The sequence below is a fragment of the Elephas maximus genome, chromosome 1 (assembly GCF_024166365.1).
Source record: "Elephas maximus indicus isolate mEleMax1 chromosome 1, mEleMax1 primary haplotype, whole genome shotgun sequence".
NCBI classification, from domain to species: domain Eukaryota; kingdom Metazoa; phylum Chordata; class Mammalia; order Proboscidea; family Elephantidae; genus Elephas; species Elephas maximus.
Window position 1 is genome coordinate 55987699 of NC_064819.1, and position 26467 is coordinate 56014165.

At 38.7% G+C, this 26467-nt stretch overlaps 1 protein-coding gene across 6 annotated transcripts in view; it reads left to right on the top strand.

The window, feature by feature from the left end:
• Window positions 1-26467, top strand: part of HIVEP1 (HIVEP zinc finger 1) — a 179665-nt gene that overhangs the window by 125884 nt on the left and 27314 nt on the right. For all 6 annotated transcript variants that reach the window (XM_049883809.1, XM_049883844.1, XM_049883816.1 and 3 more), the window contains 3 exons: window positions 1850-1983; window positions 2941-3116; window positions 15054-15155. In XM_049883809.1, coding sequence (XP_049739766.1) covers window positions 1850-1983; window positions 2941-3116; window positions 15054-15155 — 412 coding nt within the window. The remainder of the gene's footprint in view (window positions 1-1849; window positions 1984-2940; window positions 3117-15053; window positions 15156-26467) is intronic.

Sequence of the window (26467 nt, forward strand, 5' to 3'; positions counted from 1 at the left end):
TGGAGACTTGAGTCTGTAGGTAAGTGGGTATGGAGGTTTGGGTACGGGGTTGACTTTTACCCCTACCCCAACTGTTAACATAACTATCTATGATTCAAATGGAAAAAAAAAAAAAAATAGATGCTAAAAGAAAAATGGTTCTGAGAGAAATAAGTCATCAATAACATATAATGCCATAGAGTGGTCAAGCATATAAAAACCAAGGAAATGGTAATGATTTAGGCATTTAACTCGCTAATAACTTTGGTGACTAGAAGCCAGATAACAGGAAATTACCAGGAAAATTGGGTAGTAAGAAAATGAACAAAAGATAGAAATTTAATATTGGAAAAAAAGGTGAGAAAGAGGGTTGTTGTTAAAGGGATAAAGTCATGGGAAGGTTCGTGCATGTCTTCCGAAATGTAGGCAGGACTGACCTATATGCCAGGAAAAGAAAAGATTGTATTTTTTCCCCCCATAGGCATCAGTGTAATTACTTCTACAAGTCACCTTTGTGAGGAACATGGGCCAACCAACTTTTCTTTGTTCCTGTCTTTGTAAGGACTGGAGCTCCCAGGAGCCCTTTCTCTAGACCATGTAGTCCCTTACCCTATACAGCACATACTGTCTCATCACTTACTATGTTAAGTCTCTTGAATAAGGTAGCTATCTACTTGGCAATGGACTTTCCATTTTTAAAGGAGCTTTGTATAGAAGAAGCCCTTGATCAAGAAAGTTTTGTGTTGGACTCAACAGAGGACTTGAGTTTGAACCTTTGCTGTTAACATTTGCCTTTTGGCAAGTAACTAACCCTGGGAGTGTCTTTCCTCATTGCAGTGTAATCCACTTGTGAGAATTAAAAGGAATGACGAATGAGAAAATGCATTGTAAACTGTGTGATTGTATGTAACCGTAAGGTGGTTTATACTCTTTTCTGTGGAGAAAGCACTTTTTATTTATCATGGTGATATTCATTACCCTTTTTCCAAAGATTTAATTATCAGGTCAGAAGTCAGGTTTTGACTTGACCTGAATCTCGGAGTTATGAGTATATGAGAGCTTTTCCATATAGGAAAAGCTTGAGAGGATGGGAGCCCCTGGGGGGTGTAAATGGTTAAGTGCTTAACTAGTAACCGAAAGGTTGGAGGTTCAGGTCCACCTAGAGGAGTCTCAGAAGACAGGCCTGGTGATCTGCTTCTGAAAAGTCACAGCCTTGAAAACCCTATGGAGCACGGTTCTACTCTGGCACACATGGGGTTTCCAATGAGTTGGAGTCAACAGCAACTGCTTTGTTTTTGTTTATTTTTGAGAAGACATAGAGGGGAACGATAATTATGGTTTAAAATGAAGTAGGAGGGAGAAGGATAAAATAGTGGGAAATGGGACTTCTGATTAAACTTTACAGTGCACTTCAGTCGAAGGAGATTTAGTCAGGTTTCTCAGGAGTTTGAAACGTTATTTTACCAAAAGGGTAGCTAACTCTTTTCTATTGAATAAACTCTGTAAGAAACAGCAATGTGAGTGATTAATTAGATGTAAGGAAGAGTACTTAGTTGATTTAAGAAGTTCCTAATACACTGTATGGAATATCAAGAGGGGACGTTTTAAAGCCTTTATTTGGGGGAGGCCATGGAGTATGGTGGATTTTAAAATAGCATAGAATTTTATCAGTTTGCTTTAGATAGATATATGGGAGGAAGAAAGAAGATAAAGCAAATGATTGTTAAACCTGTTACTTCTCTGTAATGCATTTAATTACTGATTGTATTCCAGGCACTCTGCCTTGGTTTAATTTCCAGCAAAACATTAGCATGTTTGTGTTTTCAGATTTATTAAAGTAGTTTCTCTCTTTTTTTTTTTTTCCTTTCAGAAAGCATTAGGTAATCAAAAGTCCACAGTAGGTGAATTCAGCAATAAAGATGCCTCTGAAATTAACAGTGAGCAAGATAAAGAAAATTCCTTAATCAAAAGTGAACCAAGAAGAATTAAAATATTTGATGGAGGGCAAGTACAAATTTTACTTCTTAAATGTACATTTAAACATACTTTTTAAATGTACATTTGCTTTTGTGTAAATGAAGACTTATCAATGCCAATTTTATATAAAGGTTGTGAGGTTTCTTGGCTTATTAACAGAATTTTCATGGCAAAATAAGGAGCCCTGCTGGCACAACGGATAAGGTGCTCGGCTGCTAACTGAAAGGTTGGCGGTTGGAACCTACCCAGCGGTTCCATGGGACAAAGACCTGGTATCTGCTTCGGTAAAGATTACAGCATAGAAAACCCCACGGAGCAGTTCTGCTCCGTCCTGTAGGGTTGCTATGACTCAGAATTGGCTGGACGGCACCTAACAAAAACAACAACGTAGCAAAATATCTGTTAGCATTATGTTGAATTCCATTTTGATGGAGAAAATAATGCTGATTTAGGAAACGTTGTAGGGCCCTGGAGGCAACTAAGAATAAGAACTACGTTTTCAGAGTAAAACCTTGAGTTTCACACCAACTGAGTGTAAAGAATAACTTGGAAAATCTCTTTTGAGAGAGATGACTTCTTTGCCTATTTGATGTTTTTGTATATTTTGTTTTAGGAAAAAAGCAAATTGTTTATGCTGATTTTAGCTGCAGTGAAGCTCAGAAATATTTCAGTACTGATAGTTGTATTATTTAATTTAGCAATAAAGAAAACTCTTAAACCAATTAAATGTAGAAACGGAGATATTCTTAAAAATAGCATCGAATAAGATTCATTAGAATTAGCAATTAGAATATTCAATGTTGATTTGAAAAGCTAGAATATTCTGTTACACATGCATACAGTTTTTTATTGTTTGAATATAAAAGTTATGTCGTGTTTTTTTTTTTTAGGTTGAATTTTAATCAATATTTTCTCAAAGACATAGTGTCCAATCCCCGCTATTAAATCTCCAATTTAATCTCTCTTTTTTTTTTTTTAAATTAGATATAAGTCAAATGAAGAGTATGTATATGTCCGAGGCAGAGGAAGAGGAAAGTACATTTGTGAAGAATGTGGAATACGTTGTAAGAAACCTAGCATGTTAAAGAAACACATACGAACCCATACTGATGTCCGCCCTTACCACTGCACTTACTGTAACTTCTCCTTTAAGACGAAAGGTATGAGATGCACATCACTTCCCAGTCCTTTTATATGTTTAGTTGGTAGAGCTAAAACCCAGCTTTGGGTATCATTTAACCACAGGTTCAGTAGCTTAAATAGACTAATACAAATTGCATCTTGTCAACGGTGTAGTCTCATTTTCTTTATGTTCCTAGACCCTTGGAAGAAGGTATTTAATTATGTACTTTGGAATATATTTGTAAAATTTTAAAGAAGCAAACTGCCTTTTTTTCACTCCCCAAATTATAGTTGCATAACATAATGACAAATACATTTTTGAAAGTACTTTGGGGCTAAGGAGGAAAGAGAAAATTCCATAATTACAAATTCATTTGAGCACTAAAAAGATTAAAGATTTAAAGTAATAACCACAGTAAGCTTTTATAATGGTTACACTCTTGTTTTTATTATCTAATTTCAGGCATGTATAGCCATTTTTTTTCCACGATGTATCTTTTTCCCCAAATTTCATTGAATTTCAGCTTCAAAATTTTTCCAATTTTTCTACTCTTTAATATTTTGTAAAGATAACTAAGAACTAGTCAATAAATTATATTTAGTGCTCTTTGTGTTTTCTTTATATAATTTTATTTGACTTGTAAGCCTTTATTATAGTTAAGAAAATTTTAACCTGTACGGATTTCCTATTCCATTTTTGTTTATAGTAGCTATGCTACTAGAAAATGTTTGCTTTCTCCGTTAGGTTCCATGTTCATGATAATATACCAGTGTATCATCCGGGATTTTAATTTCATATACCACCTTTAAAAGAGTAAGAATCTCTCTAAAACAAAGCAATGTAATAATGAAATCAGGAGGGCGGAGCCAAGATGGTGGACTAGGCAGACGCTACCTCGGATCCCTCTTACAACAAAGACACGGAAAAACAAGTGAATCGATCACATATATAACAATCTACGAACCCTGAACAACAAACACAGATTTAGAGACGGAGAACGAACTAATACGGGGAAGCAGCGATTGTTTCCAGAGCCTGGAGCCAGCGTACCAGTCAGGTACGGCACAAGCACAGAGACCTGCTCCACCCCCCTGAACTAACCCCGGGAGGGGGACCAGCCGGTTCAACGGGCGGCATGGGACGCAGCCGGTAGGAGAAGTCCCCGGGAGGCAGTGACTGATCTTGGAGCAGAAAGAGCAGCATCCGAGCCGGGGAACCGTCCCGCAGGGATTTGGACTGGACGCAGGTACGCCATAAACACGGAGAGTTGCTCCACCCCCCTGAACTAACCCCGGGAAGGGGACCAGCCGGGTCGTGCAGGCGGCGTGGGACGCAGCCGGTAGGAGAAGTCCCCGGGAGGCAGCGACTGGTATTGGAGCGGGGAGAACAGCGTCCCAGCCGGGACACTCGGTCACGGCACAAGCACGGGGAGCTACTCCACCCATCTGAACTAACCCCGGGAGGAGGCCCAACTGGTTCTCGGAGGTGGCACGGCCACGTGGCTGGAGGGACGAGAAGTCCCCGGGAGGCAGCGACTGATTTTGGAGTCGAGAGTGCACCGTCCCAGTAGGGGAGCCTTGACGCTGGGCGTGGGGCTGGAAGCGGAGGATCTGACCGTGACTCCAGCGGGCCAGACCCCCCAGAGGCAATCTCCACACAGCCAGCACACATAGGCGACGCGCCCACGGTAATCTCAGATATAATAGTCATTCCAAGCAAGACAAGCAACTCTGGCTATATTCTGAGGTGCTACTCTCCTATCTCTCTGTTCCCTCCCCCACCCTCCCCAGGCGGCTTCATTAACATCTGAATAGCCTGAGCCAGAGGGAGAACTCTGATAGGGATCTGACTGCATTTTTTTTTTAGCGGATTTTCTGGAAAAACTAGTTTCCCAGTGATGGCTCGGAGACAACAATCCATATCAAACCACTTAAAGAAGCAGACCGTGACAGCTTCTCCAACCCCCCAAACAAAAGTATCAAAATCTTTCCCAAATGAAGATACAATCTTGGAATTATCAGATACAGAATATAAAAAACTAATTTACAGAATGCTTAATGATATCACAAATGAAATTAGGATATCTGCAGAAAAAGCCAAGGAACACACTGATAAAACTGTTGAAGAACTCAAAAAGATTATTCAAGAACATACTGGAAAAATTAATAAGTTGCAAGAATCCATAGAGAGACAACATGTAGAAATCCAAAAGATTAACAATAAAATAACAGAATTAGACAACACACTAGGAAGTCAGAGGAGCAGACTCGAGCAATTAGAATGCAGACTGGGACATCTGGAGGACCAGGGAATCAACACCAACATAGCTGAAAAAAAATCAGATAAAAGAATTAAAAAAAAATGAAGAAACCCTAAGAATTATGTGGGACTCTATCAAGAAGGATAACCTGTGGGTGATTGGAGTCCCAGAACAGGGAGGGGGGACAGAAAACACAGAGAAAATAGTTGAACAACTCCTGACAGAAAACTTCCCTGACATCATGAAAGACGAAAGGATATCTATCCAAGATGCTCATCGAACCCCATTTAAGATTGATCCAAAAAGAAAAACACCAAGACATATTATCATCAAACTCACCAAAACCAAGGATAAACAGAAAATTTTAAAAGCAGCCAGGGAGAAAAGAAAGGTTTCCTTCAAGGGAGAATCAATAAGAATATGTTCTGACTACCCAGCAGAAACCATGCAGGCAAGAAGGGAATGGGACGACATATACAGAACACTGAAGGAGAAAAACTGCCAACCAAGGATCATATATCCAGCAAAACTCTCTCTGAAATATGAAGGTGAAATTAAGATATTTACAGACAAACACAAGTTTAGAGAATTTGCAAAAACCAAACCAAAGCTACAAGAAATACTAAAGGATATTGTTTGGTCAGAAAACCAATAATATCAGATATCAGCACAACACAAGGTCACAAAACAGATCGTCCTGATATCAACTCAAATAGGGAAATCACAAAAACAAACAAATTAAGATTAATTAAAAGAAAAAAAATATATATATATGTATATATATGTATACATAACAGGGAATCATGGAAGTCAATAGGTAAAAGATCACAATAATCAAAAAGAGGGACTAAATACAGGAGGCATTGAACTGCCAGATGGAGAGTGATACAAGGCGATATAGAACAATACAAGTTAGGTTTTTACTTAGAAAAATAGGGGTAAATAATAAGGTAACCACAAAAAGGTATAACAACTCTATAACTCAAGATAAAAGCCAAGAAAAACGTAACGACTCAACTAACATAAAGTCAAGCACTATGAAAATGAGAATCTCACAATTTACTAAGAAAAACGCCTCAGCACAAAAAAGTATGTGGAAAAATGAAATTGTCAACAACACACATAAAAAGGCATCAAAATGACAGCACTAAAAACTTATTTATCTATAATTACCCTGAATGTAAATGGACTAAATTCACCAATAAAGAGACAGAGAGTCACAGACTGGATAAAGAAACGCGATCCATCTATATGCTGCCTACAAGAGACACACCTTAGACTTAGAGACACAAACAAACTAAAACTCAAAGGATGGAAAAAAGTATGTCAAGCAAACAATAAGCAAAAAAGAGAGGAGTAGCAATATTAATTTCTGACAAAATAGACTTTAGACTTAAATCCACCACAAAGGATAAAGAAGGACACTATATAATGATAAAAGGGACAATTGATCAGGAAGACATAACCATATTAAATATTTACGCACCCAATGACAGGGCTGCAAGATACATGAATCAAATTTTAACAGAATTGAAAAGCGAGATAGATACCTCTACAATTATAGTAGGAGACTTCAACACACCACTTTCGGAGAAGGACAGGACATCCAGTAAGAAGCTCAACAGAGACACGGAAGATCTAATTACAACAATCAACCAACTTGACCTCATTGACTTATACAGAACTCTCCACCCAACTGCTGCAAAATATACTTTTTTTTCTAGCGCACATGGAACATTCTCTAGAATAGACCACATATTAGGTCATAAAACAAACCTTTGCAGAGTCCAAAACATGGAAATATTACAAAGCATCTTCTCAGACCACAAGGCAATAAAACTAGAGATCAATAACAGAAAAACGAGGGAAAAGAAATCAAATACTTGGAAAATGAACAATACCCTCCTGAAAAAAGACTGGGTTATAGAAGACATCAAGGAGGGAATAAGGAAATTCATAGAAAGCAACGAGAATGAAAATACTTCCTATCAAAACCTCTGGGACACAGCAAAAGCAGTGCTCAGAGGCCAATTTATATCAATAAATGCACACATACAAAAAGAAGAAAGAGCCAAAATCAGAGAACTGTCCCTACAACTTGAACAAATAGAAAGTGAGCAACAAAAGAATCCATCAGGCACCAGAAGAAAACAAATAATAAAAATTAGAGCTGAACTAAATGAATTAGAGAACAGAAAAACAATCGAAAGAATTAACAAAGCCAAAAGCTGGTTCTTTGAAAAAATTAACAAAATTGATAAACCATTGGCTAGACTGACTAAAGAAATACAGGAAAGGAAACAAATAACCCGAATAAGAAATGAGAAGGACCACATCACAACAGAATAATGAAATTAAAAGAATCATATCAGATTATTATGAAAAATTGTACTCTAACAAATTTGCAAACCTAGAAGAAATGGATGAATTCCTGGAAAAACACTACCTACCTAAACTAACACATTCAGAAGTAGAACAACTAAATAGACCCATAACAAAAAAAGAGATTGAAACGGTAATCAAAAAACTCCCAACAAAAAAAAGCCCTGGCCCGGACGGCTTCACTGCAGAGTTCTACCAAACTTTCAGAGAAGAGTTAACACCACTACTACTAAAGGTATTCCAAAGCATAGAAAATGACGGAATACTACCCAACTCATTCTATGAAGCCACCATCTCCCTGATACCAAAACCAGGTAAAGACATTACAAAAAAAGAAAATTATAGACCTATATCCCTCATGAACATTGATGCAAAAATCCTCAACAAAATTCTAGCCAATAGAATCCAACAACACATCAAAAAAATAATTCACCCTGATCAAGTGGGATTTATACCAGGTATGCAAGGCTGGTTTAATATCAGAAAAACCATTAATGTAATCCATCACATAAATAAAACAAAAGACAAAAACCACATGATCTTATCAATTGATGGAGAAAAGGCATTTGACAAAGTCCAACACCCATTCATGATAAAAACTCTTACCAAAATAGGAATTGAAGGAAAATTCCTCAACATAATAAAGGGCATCTATGCAAAGCCAACAGCCAATATCACTCTAAATGGAGAGAACCTGAAAGCATTTCCCTTGAGAACGGGAACCAGACAAGGATGCCCTTTATCACCCCTCTTATTCAACACCGTGTTGGAAGTCCTAGCCAGGGCAATTAGGCTAGACCAAGAAATAAAAGGTATCCGGATTGGCAAGGAGGAAGTAAAGTTATCACTATTTGCAGATGACATGATTATATACACAGAAAACCCTAAGGAATCCTCCAGAAAACTACTGAAACTAATAGAAGAGTTTGGCAGAGTCTCAGGTTATAAAATAAACATACAAAAATCACTTGGATTCCTCTACATCAACAAAAAGAACACCGAAGAGGAAATAACCAAATCAATACCATTCACAGTAGCCCCCAAGAAGATAAGATACTTAGGAATAAATCTTACCAAGGATGTAAAAGACCTATACAAAGAAAACTACAAAGCTCTACTACAAGAAATTCAAAAGGACATACTTAAGTGGAAAAACATACCTTGCTCATGGATAGGAAGACTTAACATAGTAAAAATGTCTATTCTACCAAAGGCCATCTATACATTTAACGCACTTCCGATCCAAATTCCAATGTCATATTTTAAGGGGATAGAGAAACAAATCACCAATTTCATATGGAAGGGAAAGAAGCCCCGGATAAGCAAAGCACTACTGAAAAAGAAGAAGAAAGTGGGAGGCCTCACCTTACCTGACTTCAGAACCTATTATACAGCCACAGTAGTCAAAACAGCCTGGTATTGGTACAACAACAGACACATAGACCAATGGAACAGAATTGAGAACGGAGACATAGATCCATCCACGTATGAGCAGCTGATATTTGACAAAGGACCAGTGTCAATTAACTGGGGAAAAGATAGCCTTTTTAACAAATGGTGCTGGCATAACTGGATATCCATTTGCAAAAAAATGAAACAGGACCCATACCTTACACCATGCACAAAAACTAACTCCAAGTGGATCAAAGACCTAAACATAAAGACTAAAACGATAAAGATCATGGAAGAAAAAATTGGGACAACCCTAGGAGCCCTAATACGAGGTATAAACAGAATACAAAACATTACCAAAAATGATGAAGAGAAACCAGATAACTGGGAGCTCCTAAAAATCAAACACCTATGCTCATCTAAAGACTTCACTAAAAGAGTAAAAAGACCACCTACAGATTGGGAAAGAATTTTCAGCTATGACATCTCCGACCAGCGCCTGATCTCTAAAATCTACATGATTCTGTCAAAACTCAACCACAAAAAGACAAACAACCCAATCAAGAAGTGGGCAAAGGATATGAACACACATTTCTCTAAAGAAGATATTCAGGCAGCCAACAGATACATGAGAAAATGCTCTCGATCATTAGCCATTAGAGAAATGCAAATTAAAACTACGATGAGATTCCATCTCACACCAGCAAGGCTGGCATTAATCCAAAAAACACAAAAGAATAAATGTTGGAGAGGCTGTGGAGAGATTGGAACTCTCATACACTGCTGGTGGGAATGTAAAATGATACAACCACTTTGGAAATCCATCTGGCGTTATCTTAAACAGTTAGAAATAGAACTACCATACAACCCAGAAATCCCACTCCTGGGAATATACCCTAGAGATACAAGAGCCTTCATACAAACAGATATATGCACACCCATGTTTATTGCAGCTCTGTTTACAATAGCAAAAAGTTGGAAGCAACCAAGGTGTCCATCAACGGATGAATGGGTAAATAAATTGTGGTATATTCACACAATGGAATACTACGCATCGATAAAGAACAGTGACGAATCTCTGAAACATTTCATAACATGGAGGAACCTGGAAGGCATTATGCTGAGCGAAATTAGTCAGAGGCAAAAGGACAAATATTGTATAAGACCACTATTATAAGATCTTGAGAAATAGTAAACCTGAGAAGAACACATACTTTTGTGGTTACGAGGCGGGGAGGGAGGGAGGGTGGGAGAGGGTTTTTTATTGGTTAATCAGTAGATAAGAACTGCTTTAGGTGAAGGGAAAGACAACACTCAATACATGGAAGGTCAGCTCAATTGGACTGGACCAAAAGCAAAGAAGTTTCCGGGATAAAATGAATGCTTCAAAGCTCAGCGGAGCAAGCGCGGGGGTCTGGGGAACATGGTTTAAGGGGACTTCTAAGTCAATTGGCAAAATAATTCTATTATGAAATCATTCTGCATCGCACTTTGAAATGTGGCGTCTGGGGTCTTAAATGCTAACAAGCGGCCATCTAAGATGCAGCAATTGGTCTCAACCCACCTGGAGCAAAGGAAAATGAAGAACACCAAGGCCACACGACAACTAAGAGCCCAAGAGACAGAAAGGGCCACATGAACCAGAGACCTACATCATCCTGAGACCAGAAGAACTAGTTGGTGCCCGGCCACAATCGATGACTGCCCTGACAGGGAGCACAGCAGAGGACCCCTGAGGGAGCAGGAGATCAGTGGGATACAGACCCCAAATTCTCATAAAAAGACCAAACTTAATGGTCTGACTGAGACTGGAGGAATCCCGGCGGCCATGCTCTCCAGACCTTCTGTTGACACAGGACAGGAACCATCCCCGAAGACAACTCATCAGAAATGAAAGGGACTGGTCAGCGGGTGGGAGAGAGACGCTGATGAAGAGTGAGCTAATTATATCAGGTGGACACTTGCGATTGTGTTGGCAACTCTTGTCTGGAGGGGGGATGGGAGGACGGAGAGAGGGAAGCCGGCAAAATTGTCAAGAAAGGAGAGACTGAAAGGGCTGACTCAAGACGGGGAGAGTAAGTGGGAGTAGGGAGTGAGATGTATATAAACTTATATGTGACAGACTGATTGGATTTGTAAACGTTCACTTGAAGCTTAATAAAAGTTATTAAAAAAAAAAATAATGAAATCATCTGTCTGAAAGGACAAACAGTAAAAAAGTATTTCATCGATCATTTTTGACAGAAACTTCTAAAATTTTTATTCCTTTTGAATTACCGTTTACTTTTTTTTTTTTTTTTTAGAGCTATACTGGTCGTCTTTGCAGTTTTTGTTTTAAAGATTGGTATTACATTTTTTAGCTAATAACGTTTTATTGATTTTATTAGCACTTAAAGAGTTATATAACAAATAAATAGCTTCAAATTAGTTCTCCTTAAATGCTAATAGTACCTGAGACAAGAATGAGGGAGAAACAAATTGTTCTCCTTCAGATAGCCTGGACTCTTTCCAGAAAGTTTGAAGAAATCACAAGGGTTTGGGAGAGATACTAATTACGTCATTCTTGGATTGTGACATAGAAAAGTCCTCCCGGAGAGGGAGGTTGCATTTCAGAGTGATTTCCCTGGTCCTGAGCGAGGGCTTTGATAGGATAAAGTGCTTTGATTTTAACCCAGTTTATTGCTTTTTGACTGGTTTACATCTAGTTAAGAATTGTCTATTAGTGACCAGTGTAAGATGAAGAACATTTTAAGATGCCAGTGTTTCTAATAGAAGTTCACCAAGTAAAGAACAATGACACCAAATACAAGAAGATCAAGACATAATGGAAGAAAAGAAATCAGGGTATTTTTAGGAGCCCTCGTGGCACAGTGGTTAAGCATTCGACTGCTAACCAAAAAGTTGGCGGTTCGAATCCACCAGCCACTCCTTAGAAACCCTGTGGGACAGTTCTACTCTGTAATGTAGGGTCGCTATGAGTCAGAATCAACTCAATGGCAACAGGTTTGGTTTTTAATTTTTTTTATTTGTAAAATAAAAATAAGAAAGGAAGGAGAGCCCAAATGTGGGAAACCAAACGAAACTACAGCGATTTCTTGCACAGAAAAATATTATGAATCACCAAGTATTAATGTTAGTGAAATAACTCAAAACAGCATCGTGTAAAATTTTAGATATTTATTATATTGTCGGCAGAGCATAACAGTCCCTGAAGTATGTTATGCATTAGCCGTTTTCACGTGTTAATGTTTCTTTGATATGCTGCGTATCTTAATTTACACTAATTTTTTTTTGTTTTGTCAGATAATTCATGTGGAATTATGTGATAAATATTTGTTTAAAGGACACTACCTAAGCTGATGAGACTGGTGAAGAAAATCTTGGGAATTCTTTATTTTCCTATTTTTGGCCAGATGGTTGTCAGCTTCCTTTTAGAAGTCTGTTTTGTGAATATGTCTAAAATAGGTTCCACAGCACCTTTTAAAGGTAGCTGAACAATAATGGACCTGTTTTTAGGTTAGGCTATAGATTTTGCCTGGCTCTGATTTACTTTATTTTCCTGGACAATCCAACACTAATTCTTATGAATGTGTCTGGTTCTTAACAGAAGAAAATAGTGATATAAAATGGCATGCTATAAAAATACGGTATCCAAAGACCCCACAGTACTATGAAAAGGATAATGTGTACTGCTAAAAGGTTTTGCTTCTGATGGTAATGCTTATGAGTCTGTATGTCACCATTTGTCTCCTTAGTTTATTTCATGAGTACGTTTTCAAAATAATTTTTATTGACTTGTTTTGGTCAGTATTCTGCTTTGAAGGTCAGTCAGCAGAAAGTATTCATGAGCTTGCATCTCTGCAGGATTTAATAACCATTTATTATAGCACAGAAGGCTAGACTCTGCCTGTAGCTGTAGAAATCCAGAAACAAAACCTATCAATTGCTGTCCAGAGGATTTAGATAAAAGTACACAGAGTTTATAGCGTTTCTAGGGGATGTTTGCATTTTTAAGATATGCCTATTTTGCATATTTAAAATGAAATGGTTTTGTTTGTGTTAAATTATTTAGAGGGTTCTTTAATAAGAAGAAATAACTGAAGTTATGAGAGTATATGCTTATTAAAAACTTAAATTCCCAAATTTGCCTACTTAAAATTATACATTAGTAACTTCTTAGAATGCAACCTGCTATAACTGTCTACCTAGGGAACAAAGCACTTTGAAAGAGAATGATTAGTGGAAACTTGTAATTTGGTTCATAATATTGTTATTATACCAAAAACATTTGGACTTACAAATGAAAATTTCAGCCACATTAAGACGTCCAAGCTATTTTTATAATTTTTGATAGAAATGTTTGAAGCATACAGAAAGTAGAGATTTGTATATCCCATCATCCCAGTATGTCCATCATCATTTAATAATTATTAACATTTTGCCATCTTTTATTTTTAAGTATAAAGTAAATTTCAGATACAGCCAAACCATTTCAGCCAGGTGTCATCTCCAGAATCATAGAAGTCAGGGTTTGATGAATCTTAGACATCGTGTGGTCCATCCACCGGTCTTACACTTGAATTCCTTAGCGCCACGCTCTGGGATGATGTACAGTTGGCTCACTCAGGAACGTCCTGTCTAGTGTAAGACCCACCTTGTACAAATGTGACTGGTTCCACTAAGCATTTTTATAGAATTGAGCCTTTATGAGTATAGCAGTTTTACAAGGTCCTACAGCACTGGACCAATGACTGACAGATTTCTTAGCTCTTCTAAAGGTTTATCCTCAAACACTAGTATTTAGATTCTGTTTGTTTTCACAAAAGATAACTTGCCCTTGTTTATTTGTTTTCACAAAAGACAACTTGCCCTTGTCAGTGTTACCCACTCAAGCTCCTTGGCTTCCTCAGAAGACTTTGAGCTCCCCTTGGCATTCATGATCACATGGAGAAAACTTGTCCTTTTTGTCCGGGTTAGCCTACTAATACTCACAGAACCAGATATGCCAGCTGCCAGAGGAAATGCACCTTTAGAGATACTGTTATGAAATGTATAGTCAATATGGTGAACTGCAATCAGTGTACTTTCTTCTATTCCAAACACACAGAAATACGGTTTCTAATATAACAACAACCAGAAATAGTTTTTAATTGATACCCAAGCTCAAAATTAAGAAAGGTTACTTCCCAGGTTCCAGAAATAAAGAAGCAATGCAGAGGTAGCATGGTGAGCAGATGCTGAAAAACAAAAAGTCTGTATGGGAATCAAAGCCTGGACTTGTAATGTTTGTTCTGAAATGGATTTAGCCTGCAGTTAGCCTGGCTTTCCTGTCCCGTGACCTTGGGCCATCTGGGAAAAAGTTAGGCTGCTAAAAAGCAAAGCCCTATACCTATGCCATTCAGAAAAACTTGTCCAGAATCAGTGGTCTGGAACCTTTAAGGTCCTAGGCAGAAGCAGTTGAAAACTGCCCCACAGAGATGTTTTTGCAAACCAGGGTTATTGAAACTCCCATGGAAAACAGTCTTACTAGAGATAAGCTTACAATGAAAATTAAAAGTGTGCAAGGAAACGCACTACTATGAGAGAGAGTCAGCAGACATAACAAACGGAGAATTCATACTCCAGGAACTACAGATGATAGTGCAACCTGAAAGGGACTGAAGTATGAATAAAATGTCCTAAGAAATAAATAAGGAATAGAGAATAAAAATCATAAGAAGTAGACATCAAAGTAGAGGGGGTGGGTTTGAAAGATAAATTTTTGTTAATAAGTTATTATAACATAGAGAATGTTTTCTTTTGTCAGAATTTTAGTCATTGGAATTATATAACTACAGTCTGTGTTTTTTTGCTTGAAATAGGAATGGAATTTGCCAGTGTTGACAAATGCTATACCAAAATAATACTGTGTAAGCTTAGTAAACATTCTTTTCCCTTAAGGAAACCTGACAAAACACATGAAGTCCAAGGCACATAGCAAGAAGTGTGTGGATTTAGGCGTCTCAGTAGGTTTAATAGATGAACAAGATACAGAAGAAGCAGGTAAGGCTTTATTCCATATTTTTCATAAATGCTGTTTACAATTTACTTTTTGTTTTTTTTGCGTCCATACTCTTTGTTCCATTTCCACTGATACTGCCTAGTTTCTATTCTCTTTACTGTGCACTGGATTTGTGATCAGTTTTCCCATTTTTAGTTTGTCTTCCTATGCATTTATCCCACTGATGTTAGATTAATTCTCCTGAGGCATGTGTCTGGCCCTACTCCTCCCTGCTCAAAATCTTGCGTTGATTCCCATTTGCCTACCAAATAAAGTATGAATCACCTGACTACACTTTCAAAGGCCTGTGTTATCTGGTGCCTTCCTACTTCTCCTTATTTCTCGTTCTCCTCCCTGACTTCTTGTTTTGTTCTTTCACCTACCCTAACGCTTACATTTCCTGTGCTGTGGCGCTGCTCCGGCTCCCTACCCTTACTGTCCGTGCAATCTTGGCTCCCAGTCTGCACTGGTCCACATCTTCCCTTTCCCTAAAGACTTGGTTCAGATCCACTGTCTCATGAAGCCTTCTCTGATGTTCCCTTCCCACTCCAGTTGCTGGCAGCAGCTTTTGCATTCTTTGAACTCCTGTAGTATTTTCGATTTTCCTCCCTGAAGATATTCAGTCTCTTTCCGCCTTATTTTGTGAGTATTTGCGTGCTTGCCTCACCTGCCCACTGAGAGTCTTAAGCATATGGCGACTGAGTGCTGTCTGCTTCACCCCAGCACGTAGCACAACGCCTGGCACATGGCAGCTGCTCCATCGGTATTTGTGGAATGAAGCATTTGTTTGCTTCCCCAAAAGTAGTATTTTGAAAAAGTTAACCTGTTCTTTTTTAACAGCATTAACTGAACAAATTTAAGTATTTATCTTGAACCAGTTTTGAGGGAAAATAAACCTGTGTATTTGTTCTGACTAATCAGAGAATGGAAGTATCTTTTTCTAAGGCTTTATTGTAAACCCAGAGATTTATCAACAAAAGAGATAGCTAAAAAAAGGAGGGGTGTCCTGTTGCTTTAAAAAAATGACCTAATTTAAATGTCTACCTGCTATATTTTACTTGATGTACATTATTTTGGTGTAGAAAAAATTTCCAAAGAGAAAATGGAGAGGACATCGTTAAAACCAGAAGTCAAAAATCTAATGCATTTAACCCCACCTGACTGTCAGTAACACACTAAATGAATCAGCCTGAGTTTATTTCTGAAGGTGCACGAGAAGTGATTCACATCTTAAGTGGTATAATTGATATGATTCAGTATTTTAAGCTCAGGGAAAGGACTGCTTTTAGCCCTTTTTTGAGAATAAACATATATTCTTAATAGAAAAAAACATATATATTCTTAATAGAAGGAAAAGAAAAAAGATTATCATATCGTAACAGCAAATTTAGGCGAATAAGCTTTATTTTTGTTTTATAAACTAATGCTTTGATACATACTGAGAAAGGCAATATCAGGATTTAAAAATGCATGCCCCCCTAATATATGCCGTTTTTTTTTTTTGTTCTGGGAACATGTTTATTAAAAACTGATTTTTGAATTGCTTGGAATTGTATCCCGTGTCGGTGTCTTTGTTTAAAGACACTGAAACATTTAATAAAATTAATTTAACTGTAATTCACTTCTAATATAAACAGTTCATTGATTTATTTTCTGCTCTTAGTAATCACATAATACATTAATTACTGTAACTAAGTGAAAAAGTCCCTCTTATTTATTTTGCTTTATTACTTTTATATTGAGTGATTCAGAAGGAAAAAAGCTAGGAAAAATGTGTAACAGTTTCAGCAAGAATATTTATTACCCACTGACTAGAAGTGAACCATGGTGCAAACTGTTAAGTGCTTGGCTGCTGACTGAAGATGGGATGGTGGTTCAGGTCCATGCAGAGACACCCCGGAGGAAAGATCTGGTGCCCTAAAAAAAAAATCAGCCACTGAAAACCCTGTGCTGCACAGTTCTACCCTGACACACGGGGGCGCCAGAAGTCAGTTGACTCAACCAGCAACTGGTTAGAAAAGGCACCAAGTAAAGGTTACAATATGGAACATTGATGTGTGCAAATGTGTAAATATAAAAGGGATTATTATGGTAAAATATACTTCTAAGTGTTTCACTTCTTTACGATGAGTCTTATACAAATTAACTGAAATGTCTGCAGAGTCCTCTAAGTTGTAAGGAAGCATAGGAGAATTAAGTTTCCGTTAATTGTCCTGCATGTTTTAGACTGACTGACTTACGTATCTGTCCATTCATTTCGGTCTTTCTCGTGTCATTCCAAAAGCATTTGAAGCAGGTCTTGGATTATAACTCAAATTCAGTAGCTTTAGTTCCTTATTTAGGTTAGGTCTTCTGATGAAAGTAGGTAGTTTTTACCTGTTTATCTTTCAGTTTTTTTTTTTTTTTTTAATTTCTCTATGGTTTTATCAAATAGTGAAGTGTAGAATATAGGTGGAGTTTGCCACATGCTATGCCATAGAAAAGACCTAATATTCTTTATTGATATGCCGATAAAATATATGTGTCTTCTATTGCTTTGTTATAGGCTGGGAATGTAGGTTTAAATGTAGCGAAATTAGTTTTAAACATGTAATTTTTTTTTTGATTCTGTTTTTTCTTTCAAAAATTATTTTCAGATTTTTTTTTAAATAAAAAGATTACAAAGAATTGTATTACATGTACTAATTTATCCATCACCAGAGTTGATAATCATCAGCTGTGATCAGTTGTTCATAATCAGTTATAAACATTTTCTCATATTTGTTTCAAGCCCTTTTCGTAAATTCAGTACATTTTTTGTTTGTTTTGTTTTGTTTTAAGCTAAGTAAGGCATTACACATTCTGGCCTGTGTCCTATACCTGCCATTACCAGTCACCTTCCTCTCCCCTCCCAGAGCAAACACTAACTGTATTTTCTTTCAATTTGTTTAACATACATGAATAGTATGTCATTTTGTTTGTGTTTGTACTTTAAATTTACATAATGGTACAGCTTTGTATATATAAAAATAAATATACATTTAGACCTAGAAAATACATTTTCCTTTATAATTTTAAACTGTTCTCTAGAGGTGATTTCCTCACATCCTTAGCTATACCTAATGTCTGAATTTAAATTTTTGGCTAATTTGATGGATGGTAGTTTATTGTCTTAATTTGTATTTTCTTGGTTACTATAGTAACATTGGGTCTTATTATCCTTTAAATGGATGTTGTACTCCATTAAATTGCTGATAGTTGGGGATGGAACTTTGCTTAACAGTTCTTCAAATTTCCGTGTTCCTAGGGGGTGTCTTAGTCACCTAGTGCTGCTATAACAGAAATACCACAAGTAGATGGCTTTAACAAAGTTTATTCTCTCACAGTCTAGTAGGCTAGAAGTCCAAATTCAGGGCATCGACTCCAGGGGAAGGCTTTCTCTCTCTGTCGGCTCTGGAGGAAGGTCCTTGTCGTCAGTCTCCCTTGACCTGGGAGCATCTCAGTGCAGGAACCTCGGGTCCAAAGGACATGCTCTGCTCCCTGCACTGCTTTCTTGGTGGTATAAGGTCCCCGTGTCTCTCTGCTCCCTTCTCTCTTTTATATCTCAAAAGGGATTTGCTTAAGACACTATCGAATCTTGTAGACCTCATCAGTATAACTGCCGCTAATCCATCTCATTACATAATAGTGACAGGATTTACAGCACATAGGGAAATTATATCAGATGATAAAAAGGTAGACAATCATACAGTACTGGGAATCATGTCCTAGGCAAGTTGACAGATATTTTGGGGGAACACAGTTCGATCTGTGAGAGGGAAGAAAGCCCAGCAGACGGAAATAAGATGGAGTGTGTACCGTTCCTAGTTGAACACTAGGCTAGACTATTCTAGCTCTTCTTTTTCAGTCTCCTTTTGCTGGCTTCTCCTCACCTCCCCACCATCTCAGTGTGGGACCCTGGGGCTGTGTTTTGGGATCTCTGCTCTTTTCTGTCCACACTCACTCCCTAGGTGATCTCCTCCTGTCTTAGGACCTTCAATGCCATGGATGTGGTGATGATTCCCAAGTGACTCCCAGACTCGCATACCCACTTGCCTACTCCCCTCTCCGCCTGGATGTCTAACATGCATCAAGTTTGCGTGCCCCAAATTCCTGACATACCCTGACCTCTAAGAAGCACACTTCCACCACAGCCTCCCCCCATCCTTCCTGTGGCCTGATGAAAAACCTTGAAGTCATCATTGATGCCTGTCTTTCTCTCAGTTTGGCCTCCAGTCCGTCAGTAAAACCTTTCAGCTCTTCCTTGGAAACAACCCCACCCTGGTCAAAGCTACCGTTATGTCTTACTAAATTGATTGCAGTAGCCTCCTAACTGGTCTCTTGGGTTCTGCCCCTGCTCCTCTACAGTATGTTTTAACTCAGCAGACAGAGTGGTCTTATTATGATTATGTCACTCTTTTGCTTAAAACCCACCAGTAGCTTTCTTTCTCATTCAGAACAGTGGTTTCCCATACCCTGCAAACTCTAGGGTTCACTCACCCTCCCTCACCACCATGTCTTGGAAACTCCGCCCCCCCTTCACCCTTCTTTCTCCCTTGCTCACTCAGCTATAGCCAAACAGCCCTCCTGCTGTTTACTGACCACACCTAACAGGCTCCTGCTATGGGGCCTTTGCATTCATTTCCTCTGTTAGGAGTGCCTTCCACTAGGTGACTGTAGGCTTATCCCTTCCTTTCCTTCAGCTCTTTTCTCAAAGGTCATGTTATCAATGAGGCCTGAGCCTCCCTATGTAAAAAGCTCCCCACTCGTTCACTGCCAGCATCACTTGGGCCCCTTACCCTGCTTTGTCTGTCTTCGTAGCACTTGTCACCACCGTGCCTGTCTGTCTGTCTCTTCTAACTAGAAAAGTGAATGACGTGGGGAAGGGGATTTTATTTTGTTCACTGCTCTATCCCCAGCTCCTGAGGATGGTGCCCAGCAAGAAGTAGTTGGTAAATATTTGTTGATTGAATGAATGACTGGAGAAATGCTCTATAATCTATCAGGAAATAACCTATTATTTTTAGAATTCAACACACTGGTTTTCCAGTAAATACCTTCACTACAGTTGAATGGTAGCTATAATACAGTATGTAACACCTTTACCTATAAACAGTGTTTAAGTGATAGGGCCAAGGTCAATATAGGTATTGTTAAAGATGGTGATTCCTGCTTGTTAATCCATTTTTTATTCATTATTGAATCAGAAAATTAGAAGGTGGTTTGAGCTACCTGACATTCCCTTTTCTCATCCTCGGTCACGATCAGTGATCCCTCCAGATTTATAAAGATCTATTTCATTTGTCAGTAGTTCCAGAGGAGAAAAGTTTAGTCTCTTTGATTCATTTGTTCGTTTATTTAGGACGTCAGCACCTGTTCAGTGTGGCATGGTCACTGCCCTCCAGGAGCCCACAGTTCATGGCTATGATGTTGACTGAGCATAGGGTTGGGAAGTTTCCCATTCCAGGCTAGACCAGGGAAGAATCGGTGATGTCCATGTTGGCTGCCGAAGGCTGATTAGGGGTGTGCCAGAAGAAAGGCAGAAACCCTGGTGGTGTAGCAATTAAGAGCTACGCTCAAATTCACCAGGTGCTCCTTGGAAACCCTATGAGGCAGTTCTACTCTGCCCTGTAGGATCGCGACGAGTCAGAATCAACTCAAAGGGCCATGGGTTTGATTTGAGTTTTTTTAGAAGAAAGGGAAGACTGTTCGCGTAGCTAGACAACTAGCTAAAAGGCTGGTGGTTCTAACTCACGCAGAAAGAAAAAAAAAAAAAACACGCAGAGGCACCTTGAAGGACGGGCTTGATGATCTGCTTCCAAAAGTCACAGCCTTGAAAACCTATGGAGCGGTTCTAGCCTTGAGAGTCAGAATCAACTAGAAGGCCACTAACAATAACAGAAGAACAAGAAGGGGTGTGTTTATCCGTACATTACTTTATTGGAAAAGTATTGATGAGAGAGTGGAGTAGGAAGGGCAGGCATTCTAGACTGAGGGAGCTGTTTGGGCGGAGTTGTGGAGTAGTGTAAATGGGACGAAGGATGAAAGTTGGACAGCAAGCAAGCCTGAGAACAGGTGGGATAAGCGCTGTGCCAAGGGCTCTCAGCACGGAGGCCTCCATTCTCAGGGGAGACTGTGCTCACTTAGACTCAGTAAGAGTCTCTGCTGTGGCAGTTTATACCAATCTCTTTAGTGTTTTGACACTTGAAAACTATTATTTCTTAGACATAATTTTTCTAGTATTTTTATTCTTCTGAGTGTTCAGTGACATCATGTATAGTTTGGTTAAGAGAGTCTGGTTTTGTTTTTCTGGATATGAAGTAAAGCCCTGTAAAGCCATTGTCTCTTTAGGCCCACATATATCTGACTTTTATCCCTGATGGTTTTCTCAAATTTTCTTGAAACAAGGAGACAAAAGATAACAGGGCCTTTTATCCAGGACCTTGGATTTTTCATTGCTGGGTTTTTTTTTTTCGGCTGCTGCTATTTTACTTTGTAATGGAAATTTAGACAATAATGACTAAAAGAAGTATGATTTCATTAAGTAGGTAGTCCATTCTGCACAGCAATATTAAGTGATGCCACAGAGAAAAAACCTTTTTCTGGATGGGTAAATGTTTTTATAAGTAAAATCCCTCAGTGTGTACTTCAGCAACCCTTATTTAATAATTTTGGTATACATATTCCCTTGCAGCATACAATTTGTATGTATTTGTGTAAATATGTAATGACTACTTTTGAAATCTTGCTCTTCATTTGTTAAGTTGTTGTTAATTATTGTCAGGTTGGCCTCCAACTTCTGGAGACCCCATGCACAATGGAACTAAGCGCTGCCTGGTCCTGCGCCATCCCCGTGATCGGTTGCAGGTAGACCACTGTGATCCATAGGGTGTTCAAGTTAGGAATTAATGTCTCCTCTGGCCCAGCATCACCGTGGTATAGAACTTTCCTCTTAGAATAAATGATCAAAGGATCTGACTTGCTTCTATTTTAGCGTCTCTGTATATGCTTTAAATCTTTGCCTTATCAACTCCAAAAGGATGTTAGGAGGAATGGCAACGTATATTATAAAGTGCTTCATTAAACTCTTCAGCTTTTGTTTTTCAAGATAAAATGCAAATTATTAGATATATATTAGGAGTAGATGAAGTGACTGACTTGTAAAATAATCAAAGTGGGCATAAATATTTTCAGGCATTATAGTTTTAAGCCTTGAAGTGCAAATCTGCTGGTAGAACACAGCTGGGGGTCCGAAGGCTGGTTGGTTTCCAGTGGTTTTTCCTCCCCCCATTGGTGCTTTTCCTTCTTTCTAACCACACAGGCCATCTCCCTGTGGGAATCAGGCCTGTGGCTCCAGTTCCTTCTGAGACATTAGCCACATCAGGCCTTCTGCCTATCCTCAAGGTTCCTGCTTGACAGTGTGCACTCTGTTTTTTTGGACCAGGAAATGAAAATAAATGATGAAATTGTATTTTGTAATGTAGGGTCTTTTTTCAGGTAACTTGCTGTCTTTTTCCTTGAATGGTAAACAGCTTTATTAAATGCTTTTGTGGTGTCATGGGAGTCTTGGTATCATTTCTCATATTTTTCATCTAACATAAATCTGACATCGTGTATGCTACACAGTGTACTGCTAGAAACCGCACTATAATTCCATTTGCTGCATGTCTGCAGGAGAAAGTCAAGAAAATGCTAGGGTTTTCCCAGTAGGAAGGTGCCACAGCAGTTATCACAGTTAGCTTTCTTATCTATATTTCAAAAGGCAGTATCTTAGGCTGGGTTCTCTAGAGGAGCAAAACCAGTGAAGCATGTATTTATAAATATATAGAGAGAAATGTATTTCAAGGAAATGGCTCTCACAGTTGTGGAGGCTGGCAAGTCCCAAGTCTGTGGGTCAGGCTGAAGGCTGAAGGCTTCTTCTGACACACGTGGTTGCAGGGGCTGATGAACCCAAAAACGGCAGGTCAAGTGGCAGGCTGCTGGCTCATGGGGCTGTAGGAGCTAGTGAATCCCAAAATCTGCAGGTCAGGTAGTGGGTTCCTGTCTCATTTCTTGAGAACCAGAGGTCAGAGGATGATGAGTTGGATGCAGGATCGAGAGAGCTTTGCTAGGACATGCATATATATTGGATGCAGGCCACACCTCCAAGGAAACGCCCCGTGCAACTGATTAGCTGCTCATATCACATCACAAAATGGAGGCCGATTCCATAATATCTGCCAAACCTCTGAGAATCAAGGCCTAGCCAAGTTGACACACAACCTTAAACAGGTAGTGATTGCTGTGGCTTTTCAGATGCTTTCCATTACTCTTGGACAACTGCTGTCAGGGGGGAAGTCTAGCCTAGCTAACGAGAAAAGCGTATAGCCGAACATCCTTTACCATGTAAGTTTTCCTAAGCACAGTTGAGGTTTATCATTTATTTATGCTGTTAGATTGAAGATCTGTACTAAATAATACAGTGATTAAAGAAAAATAAATAGCCAGATTCAGGAGCCCTTTGTCTTTTAGGAAACTAGCACTGTAAAACCTCAAGTCTTGATCACAATGAGAATTTGTGACATTTAGTTCTCTCTCTCTCTCTTTTTTTTTTTTTTTTTGGCTTTTTAGATATTGAGTAAAATTCCTAAGTAGTTTTGATATAGCCACAGTTCATATTTCCTATTAACAGTATGATTGTTGTTGTATGTCATCGAGTCAACTTCGACTCGTAGCGACCCTGTGTGACAGAGCAGAACTGCCCCGTAGGGTTTTCTTGGCTATAAGCTTTCACAGAGCAGATCTCCAGGTCTTTCTTCCATGGAGCTGCTGGGTAGGTTCAAACTGCCAACCATTTGGTTAACAGGCAAGCACTTAACCATTGCACCATCATGGCTTCTAACCGTATGGTAGTTATGGCAATAGTGGAGTCCCAGAATGTGTTAATGGGGGCATTGATGGTTCTGTGGTAGAATTCTGGCCTGGGTTCAGTTCCTGGCCAATACACCTCATGTGCAGCCACCCCCTGTCAGTGGAGGCCTGCGTGTGTTGTTATGATGCTGAACAGGTTTCAGCGGAATTTCCAGACTTAAGACAGACTAGGAAGCAAGGTCTGGTGATCTGCCTATGAAAATCAGCCAATAAAACCACGTAGATCACAATGGCCTGATCTGCACCTAATCATCGAGACGGGGTCACTGTAAGTTGGAAATTGACTCAATGGCAGCTAACAGCCAAGTACCTTGAGGAGGACTACTAGATGTGGCACACGGTTATGAAAGTCAGGTATAGTTGGACCATCCGTGGTAATAGAATATGCCAGAGATTGCCACGTATAGTTAAATCTTGATTAAGACATGTGGGAAATGTGGAAATTTTAAAATTAAAAAACAAAGGAGAGTGTTATTTGGGAGACCTAAATGGAAGTCTGAGTAGGGAGGTCACACAGCTGCCACACTTTGCATACCAGCACCCAGGAACCTAAGAGTGCTTTCAGGTTCACAGGACACATTTGTGGGCTTGGTCATTTATAACTAATCCTTTCTGTAGCACAAACACAGATTTCATCAAGAAATGCCATCTTTGAGCTTTCGTTCGTTCAACAAAATTCATTAAGCATTCACTGAATGCTGGCCAGTGGCGCTACAAAGCATAATACTCACTTTTCAAACCTTACCGTTTGGCTATACCTCGGTCAGCTCGTGGCTTTCTGGGAGAAAGCCCGACACTTTTTATGCCACGTCTGTGTGTAGTCATTCCATCATGCTTGCCTTGTCTTGTTTATTTGCATCAGAGATTTACTCCATATTTACTCCCACTTCACTTCAGTATTGTCTTTTCCTGCCATTATCTTCAGTCTTTGATTAAGCATTGCAAATGTTTTCTCTACTATGCCAGCCTCACCATACTTGGAGTGTCATTTGCCATTCTAATGCGTGTGTTCCCTGGTTGATGGTTAGAACATGTTTCTTGAAAGTGAATGTGAAAGCGGTGTGATGAAGGATCCAAGACCCTTGGTCTTTTTAACTCTTTACTGCCTAGCAACAGTGGGCTGCATGGCTACCTGTTTTATTCTTTAACAGATGAATTCTTGTTCTGATTCTCAAAGGAGTAAATTTGGGGATATTGGAGAAAGTTAAATTTGAACTAAGCAAAGGGGAATTATATTTTTTTCTAAACCAGCCATTAAAATTTGGACAGTTGCATATATTAAAAAAAAAAAAAGTTTCCATTTACAACTAGCAGCTCAAGCTATAATTATAGTACATGCTCATGAAAAGTCAGATCCCTCCTCCAGCCGCACACGTTTGACATGCAGAATTATATGGTCTCTGTAATTTTGTCCCTGTGTTCTTAGGGTGTTAAACCCACCAGTGGCATCGATTAGTGAATACTTATTAATTTTTATCTTTTGTTTCAAAAGTCATGTTGGCAGCTATTTGCTTTGTATGCCTTGATTCAAAGAATGTTATCATCAACCGAATGCTGGACTTCAGTGCAAGGAAGGTTAAGATGTACCCTCAGCTGCCAAACTGGGAGAACCACTTAACATGGAGAAATGCAAATAATGGAGCTTAACCCTTTGATACTCACGGGTGACTCTAGGGACCATGAACCTTTTCAGCCTCTGGGGTTTATTGGGAAGCCGTTGCACCACTGGCAGTGCGTAGTGCCACAAGGCAGGGACCTTATGACTGTCTTAAACTGAAAAAATGGACATGCGCTGCAAATTACTGTTTTAACAGGGTATTGTATGAGGTGTCTGAATTTTTGGTAGGAAAAATAGAAATTTTAATAATTTTTATTTGTTACACATATGTACCAGTGGGCCCCAGTGGAGTCTCTGGGGTATAATGAGTGGTACTTCTTATGTACCACTAAACACTTATGGTAGGCTTGTGGGAGGGGGCAAGAAAACAAAAATCCATGTACCTATCAAAAATTCAGACATGCTCAGTGGTTCAGCATGCTTCCATTAATGAAAACACATAGCATTCACAAAAAAGTCAAAGCAGAAGATAATGGGGTCACCAAAGGGATAAGTACTTAGATAACATCTGTAAGAAGATGATGTTAGATTATAGGATTTAAAAACCGGTATCACGTTTATCCTTACAAATAGTTTAAGTGAATCTTATACTAATGAAGCCCTTCTAAATAAACCTCCAGAGTATTTTCTTTTCACTGGGTGTTTTATAGAAAATATTATATTCTTTTTAAGAAAAAATTTCATGTACAATATAAGAACATAATAGCTCTTAGGGTTTATATTTAAAATAATGTCAGTTTCATTAATGAGCTAACTACATAGATATGA